This window comes from Oryctolagus cuniculus, chromosome X, assembly GCF_964237555.1.
Source record: "Oryctolagus cuniculus chromosome X, mOryCun1.1, whole genome shotgun sequence".
NCBI classification, from domain to species: Eukaryota; Metazoa; Chordata; class Mammalia; order Lagomorpha; family Leporidae; genus Oryctolagus; species Oryctolagus cuniculus.
In genome coordinates this window covers 132,270,767-132,277,734 of record NC_091453.1, presented here as the reverse complement: position 1 = coordinate 132,277,734, position 6,968 = coordinate 132,270,767, and the positions used below count along the sequence as shown (strand labels likewise).

Genomic DNA, 6,968 nt, shown 5'->3' with positions numbered 1-6,968 from the left:
CCAAGAGTTTACTGCTAACCAACCCAAGGGCTGTGAGCCTGGTGTGGGACCCCGAGCTGGTGGCCTGGGTTCTCAGTGCTCATGCCACAAGGAGGGGTGCAGCGGGACACATGTTCAACATCCCATTTGTCTCCTTAACACCTCTGTTGCTGAGCTCCCCCAGCCCAGTTCTGGGTACCAGACACTTGGTGGTACCAGACCCGCCCCCGCCTTGTTCTGCATGTGTGCCCTTGCTGTGTGCGGGCAGATCAGAGGCCCGGGGCATTCCCGCCTCTCCTGGAAACCTCTTCGCAGTGAGCTCTTTCCCTATAGCTTTGTGCTCTCTGGGTCCACTGCCACAAGTGTTCAAAAAAGAAAAACTCAGACCAGCACCACGTGGAATGCTGGCATCCCATATGGGCACTGGATAGTGTCCTGGCTACTCTGCTTTCTATCCAGTTATGGAGTAATGCAGTTAACGACCTGGATGGACAGTCAACCAGCAGATGGAAGATCTCTCTCTCCACCTTTTTCAAACATAATCTTAAAAACAAACACAGGAGCCTGCTGGCCTTGAAAGCAGCAGCCATGGCTTTCTTCCCCTGAGCCCTCCCACACCCCCAGCGCATCTGACCTGCCTTGGAGCCCAGCATGGCGTCCTAGGGTTGAGGAGAGGGACCTCACAGCGCAGGGGCCCAGGGCTGTAGTCAAGGGCACCTGTGGGGCTGGCCCAGAAAGTGCAGGGAGCCCCTGTGCACTTTGCCAGACTTGACCAATGGCTTTGTGGGTGCTTGATCTGGGAAGGGCGCAAGGGTTCTTGCCACCCTGCTCCAGTAGCTGCCCTCTGCCAGTCACCCGCTTTCCACCTTCCCTGCATGTAGGCCACCGCAGAAGGCAAAGGGCCACGCCAGTGTGTCTGGTGCTGGCCATGGTAGGCCCTTTTCGGGAGGCGCGTGGGCAACAAGTCAGGCTCTCCTAGGCATGAGCCACAGGGGAGGAGGGGTGCAAACAGAGCGGACCCTGCCTGCTGGACAGAGACCAACCTACTTCCCAAGCATCCGAAAGTGGAATTGTTTGAGGTTGGCAGGACTGGCCTGAAGCAGGAATACTGGCTACCAAGCAAGCGGCTGTGGCCTGCGAGGAGACAGCCATTGTGACATCAAAGACTAGCACACAGCAGCAGGAGCCCCCATCCAGTGCTATGCCTGGGGGCTGCAACCTTCCAGCAGCAGCCAGAGCCCAGGGCTGCGGTGCAAGATCTAGTTAAGCTCCTGAGCTGCAATCTAGCCTTCTAGAAGTCCAAGCTTCTCGCAAGCCATGCTGGGAGTCCAGAGACCTCAGGCATTGTGGCTCCTAGAACCACCGCCCTCCACATCATTTCTCTGAGAAGTCCAGCTGTCCAGTTGGCAGGGAGGGTGGGAGACTTTAGCCTGCCTGCCTGGGAGCATTTGTTCAGGCAGAGCAAGGAAAAACAGGGCTGGGCCCCTAGGAGAGGGGTCTGGAGGGCTGGAGCGGGGGGTGGGGGGGGGCGACACTTGCTCTTACCTGTACAGTTCCCACCTGGCCTCCCAAGTGTTGGTGAGAAACAGACAACGGACTCAACAGAGAGCACCTGCCTGCCCTTGGAGGTCATAGTTCAGCAGGGCCGGCCGATTCAGGTCTTTACAGTGGACCCCTGTGCTGCTGCACCCCTGAGTCAGCTGCCCTGCCCAGCTCCCCCCGCGCCCCTCCCTGGGTCCCAGGCCGTCCTGCCTGCTCACCAAGCAGAGAATCTGGAGTTGACGGTGTCCGGCTGACACCATCATGCGCATGCGCGTATGCAGAACTTGGCCTGCTGAAGGGTCTTGGCGGGGCCGGTGCTCGGGGACAGGGCCTCCAAGCCCCGCCCCCGAGCCCTGCGGAACTCTCAGGAGGAGGGGGTGGGTGGGGCGCAACTCGGTCAGCTGAGTGACAGTCACGGGACTGAGGCCAGTTCAGTCTGGCTTCCTGGAGGAGAGGGAGGGATGAGCAGGGGTCTCCAAGCGCGACAGGCCAGTGGTGGGGCCCGTGGCGGGGGGTGCTGTCCTGGAGGGACCCGAGGGCTGGTGGGGTCCGAAGCCTCGCAGAGAGGTGGGGGTGGGGCTGGGGGTGTTGGGAAACCCCAGAGGGGTGGGATCCCGAAGCTCCGGGGTTATGGGGAAGTTGCCGTGGGCGAGCTGCACCTCCAAGCCCCAAGTTTCCGGCAGGCCATGGAGAAGGAGCGGGCCACCGTGCAGGCGTGGAAGGAGCGTGTGGGGCAGGAGCTGGACCGCGTGGTGGCTTTCTGGATGGAGCATTCCCACGACCAGGACTATGGGTGCGCTGCCTCTTCGCTCTGCCTCACCCTCCAGGGGCTCCGGGGGCAGCAGCGGGGGGCTCGGTGCCCCTTCAGTCTTTTGCTACCCCTGTGCATCCCACAGGGGCTTCTTCACGTGCCTCGGCCGTGATGGGCGGGTGTACGACGACCTCAAATATGTTTGGCTGCAGGGGAGGCAGGTAAGGGGCGTTCCCTGACGCACTTGCGCCTCTCTTGCCTCAGCGCGCACAGTAGGGCCACGGGGGCTCCTTCTCACCTCAGCCACACTCCGCAGACCTGAGCGCGCTCTCTGGTTGCCCTGCAGGTATGGATGTATTGTCGCCTCTACCGCAAGTTTCAGCGCTTCCGCCACTCTGCGCTTCTGGACTCTGCAAAAGCAGGTGCAACATTCCTTGCCCATCTTCCTAGAGGCCTCTGGGAAGGCGGGAAAAGCCGTGTGTGCCTGGTGGGGGAGCAGGTTCTGGGCCTCACCTGAGTCCCAGCACCCCACCTTCTCAACTGCCAGGTGGCGAATTTTTGCTGCGTTATGCCAGAGTGGCGCCGCCTGGCAAGAAGTGTGCCTTTGTGCTGACCCGGGACGGCCGCCCGGTCAAGGTGCAGCGGACCATCTTCAGCGAGTGTTTCTACACGATGGCCATGAACGAGCTGTGGAGGGTGACAGGGGAAGGGCATTACCAGGTGCACCCCGGGACTCTGCTCGGATATGCAGGTCCCACTCCCGCCCCGAGAGCTGTGCCCCGCTCCCACTTGGCAGGGAACCTCTCCCTCTTCCCTGTGCTATAAGACCCCGACGCCACTGCCTGGGAGTTGCCTGCACCCCCAGACGAGGAGCCCCCAGAGCAGGCTGGGGCCAACCCAGCCCGGGAGCCAGACCCACAGCAGGCCCCTTGGTGAAGTGTCCTTGGAGTGCACAAGAGACCACAGGCTTCCCGCCCAGGGCCGAGTCCTCGGGACCCCACCAGGTACCTGGGGACGGGACAGGTGGGACAGCAGCCTCAGCTGGGCCTCTCCTTGCCCCCCCCCAACCCAGAGTGAGGCCCTGGAGATGATGGATCAGATCATCCGCTGGGTGCGGGAGGACCCATCGGGGCTGGGCCGGCCCCAGCTCCCAGGGTCCCCAGCGGCGGAGCCCATGGCAGTGCCCATGATGCTGCTCAACCTGGTTGAGCAGTTCGGGGAGGCCGACGAGGAGCTGGCGGGGAGATACGCGGAGCTGGGGGACTGGTGCGCCCGCAGGATTCTGCAGCACATCCAGGTGGGCGGTGCCAGGGGACCTGGGCGGGGGCAGAGGGCTGAACCCCATGCACAGGGCTGCCTCCAGTGCCCGCGCCTGCCCTGCAGTCGGGGAGGCTCGGCCCCCAGGGCAGCTGGACAGCCCGGCAGCCCCAGCAGGCCCCAGGCTCCCAGAGCTGGTGGGCGGGGCCGTGGGCTGGAGGGTGGTGGTTGCCAGTTGGCGCCTGGTTCCCTGCAGAGGGATGGACAAGCCGTGCTGGAGAACGTGTCAGAGGATGGCGAGGAACTTCCTGGCTGCCTGGGAAGACACCAGAACCCAGGTGAGGAAGCAGAGTGGCCTCGGCATTTGGCTTCTGCCTTCGCCACTTCCACCCTGTGCTGAGGAGCGGGCCGAGAAAGAGGGGTGAGGCTCCCAGAGCTGGGGAGCAGGGGTGCGAGCGAGGGGCTCCGAGCAGCTCCCACTGTTCAGGAGGGAGGAGGCGGTGTTGGGGCCTTGAGCTGGTTCCTTCTTACCCCTGGCGCCACCAGGCCACGCGCTGGAAGCTGGCTGGTTCCTGCTCCGGCATGCTGCCCGGAAAGGCGACCCCGAACTGCGAGCGCACGTTGTTGACAAGTTCCTTTTGTTGCCCTTCCGTTCTGGATGGGACCCTGAGCACGGCGGCCTCTTCTACTTCCAGGACGCTGACAACCTCTGCCCCACGCAGGTGGGAGAGCACCCAGGGACTGAATCGGGGCCAGAGGCCGGCGGGGGTGGGTGCTGCCGAGAGGGCTGAGCAGGCAGGGTTCTCAGGCCCCTGCGCCTGCTCTGCTCTCAGCTGGAATGGGCCATGAAGCTCTGGTGGCCACACAGTGAAGCCATGATCGCCTTCCTCATGGGCTACAGCGACAGCGGGGACCCTGCCCTGCTGCAGCTCTTCTACCAGGTGGCTGAGTACACCTTCCGTCAGGTCAGTGCTGCCTGCTCGTCCCAACTGGGGTGTGGAGGAGAAGCAGGCAGGCAGGGCCAGGCTTGCCTGGGCCAGTGGGAAGAGGTGGCAGGCAGAGCCCTGGGTGTGGGGGTGGGGCCTCCTCCCCCTCACTGGTCTGAGAGTCCCTGGGTGGGGGGGCAGTGGTCTCTGTTTAGTTAACAAAAAAGCCCCATGGGGAGGGGAGACTGTGAGCAAACACAGATGGCAATGGGACCGTGGGAAATACCACGGCGGGAGAAGGGGGCAGGGGCCAGAGACACTGAGCCAATGGACAAAGGAGGTGGCAGACGGCGGTTCCCGGGAGAAGGGGCTGCAGGGCCCAGGTCAGGAGCATGTCCAACCTCCTGCAGTGCAGCAAGGACACCTGGCAACCTTGGGAGCAAAACTGAGTGGGAGGGGAAAAAAGCAGAGAGGCCCGGAGGGTCTGTGCTTAGGAGAGCGGCCTGGGCTTTCCAGGGGCAAGGGGAGCAGACGAGACCATGGCCGTCACCACAGCCAGCCAGATCTGGCCAGGGTGGCAACCATGGGCAGTAGAAGGGGCAGAAGCGGGTCGGGCAGCAGGTGGATGTCGGTTTCTGTAGTTCAGAGGGAGCCATCTGGGCTGGACACACAGATGTTTAGGGAATGGGGAGGCAGCAAAGGCGACAAGAGGAAGGAAAGTGAGCCGGGGGCCCCCAGAGGCCCCCATGTCTGCAGCAGACTGCTGAGCTGCACCAACGGCTGTCCTGGGGCCGCCTCAGAGTGCTGAGCCCAGGCAGGACCCCCTCGCAGATCTGGGGCATTTCTCCGGCCATGACGATCGATCTGGATCGGAGGGAGTAAGGAGTACGTCTTGGGACCCGTGGGCTGGGGAGCCTGAGGGGACATGATATCTCCCTCTGCGGTGACTGCTAAGTTGAAATCTAGCATTGCTTCCATTGTGACTGTTAGTGAGGTATCTGCATCACATGGCTTTGGGACAGAGGCATCTCCAAGCACCACACACGCTTGGCAGTACTTCCCAACAACAAGAGCCATATTAGAAGCCACCAGTTTTTACGAAATGAAATGGAAGGAATACATTTTTCAAAAGATTTATTCATTTATTTGAAACCCAGAGAGAGAGGGAGAGAGACTGATCGATCTTCCAGTTACTGGTTTACTCTCCGGCCAGATCTGGCCCAGGCTAAGGCCAGGAGCCCAGAACTCCATCCTGGGCTCCCATATGTGTGATAGGAGCCCAAGTACTTGGGCCACCTTCAGCTACCTTCCTAAGTGTATTAGCAGGTGGTCACGGGAGAAAGGAAGTGTGGAATGGGCCAACGAGTTGCTGGACATCGGCAGGGGCAGAAGGAGGGTGAGATGTATTTGGAACCCGTGGAGAGCAAGGACAAGGGGTCTAATGTGCGGGATGTGCCAGACACAGTAACTCCAGGGAAGTCATTCCTTAAAAAGTGTCAAGGGCCGGTGCCGCGGCACACTAGGCTAATCCTCCACCTTGCGGCGCCGGCACACCAGGTTCTAGTCCCGGTTGGGGCGCCGGATTCTGTCCCGGTTGCCCCTCTTGCATGCCAGCTCTCTGCTGTGGCCAGGGAGTGCAGTGGAGGATGGCCCAAGTGCTTGAGCCCTGCACCCCATGGGAGACCAGGAGAAGCACCTGGCTCCTGCCATCGGATCATCACGGTGCGCTGGCCGCAGCGCGCTGGCCGCGGCGGCCATTGGAGGGTGAACCAACGGCAAAGGAAGACCTTTCTCTCTGTCTCTCTCACTGTCACTGTCCACTCTGCCTGTTAAAAAAAAAAAAGTGTCAAGGCAGGGAAACCCTCCAGCAATATTTAATTGCAACAAAATCATTTAAATACACTAAGATGATTTCCGTTCAACGAGTTGTGACAATGTATACACCTGGGTAACCAACGCCACGGTGAGGATGTAGACCTCACTTATCGTTCCCAGGACGATTCTTTCTATCCCATCTCACGGCGTCTCGTTGCATGGCTTGCTGCCTCCCCCAGCCCAGCTTGCATCTTTGTCCTGGACGCGGTGTCGAGGTTCAGAGTGCAGGTCTGGAGTGGTGTGATGGCGTTGGCATGTGGGCGGATCCAGCAGGCGCTAGCTGTCAGCATCTCTATTCCAGTTTCGCGATCCGGAGTACGGAGAATGGTTTGGCTACCTGAACCAAGATGGAAAGGTCGCCCTTACCATCAAAGGGGGTCCTTTCAAAGGTGAGTGGGGGACAGTGGAGGGTCTGCAGGGGCTCATGGCACCCACTTCACCTTCTGCCCTTCCAACGTACCCACCTTCCTTTCCACGCAGGCTGCTTCCACGTGCCACGGTGCCTAGCCATGTGCGAAGAGATGCTGGATGCCCTGCTGAGCCGCCCCGCCCCCGATACCCTTCCCCCGACTGCTGTCCCCGCCCGCCAAGGCGCGGAATAAAACTGAGCCTGCTCCACTCGCTCGTGTGCGCGCCTC

At 61.4% G+C, this 6,968-nt stretch overlaps 1 protein-coding gene across 4 annotated transcripts; it reads left to right on the top strand.

The window, feature by feature from the left end:
- Window positions 1-1,878: 1,878 nt before the first annotated feature.
- RENBP (renin binding protein) lies at window positions 1,879-6,948 on the top strand. 4 transcript variants are annotated; one of them, XM_008250309.4, is made up of 11 exons: window positions 1,879-2,009; window positions 2,205-2,314; window positions 2,418-2,493; window positions 2,619-2,694; window positions 2,820-2,992; window positions 3,345-3,569; window positions 3,786-3,867; window positions 4,076-4,251; window positions 4,363-4,494; window positions 6,632-6,719; window positions 6,811-6,948. In XM_008250309.4, the coding sequence occupies exons 1-11, from the start codon at window positions 1,983-1,985 to the stop codon at window positions 6,930-6,932; spliced, it is 1,287 nt and encodes a 428-aa protein (XP_008248531.2). In that variant the 5' UTR covers window positions 1,879-1,982; the 3' UTR covers window positions 6,933-6,948. The 4 variants fall into 4 exon arrangements, with proteins under 4 accessions (XP_008248531.2, XP_051693416.2, XP_051693417.2 ...); XM_051837456.2 differs by having other exon boundaries at window positions 1,955-2,016; XM_051837457.2 differs by lacking the exon at window positions 1,879-2,009 and adding an exon at window positions 2,065-2,088.
- Window positions 6,949-6,968: the final 20 nt, after the last annotated feature.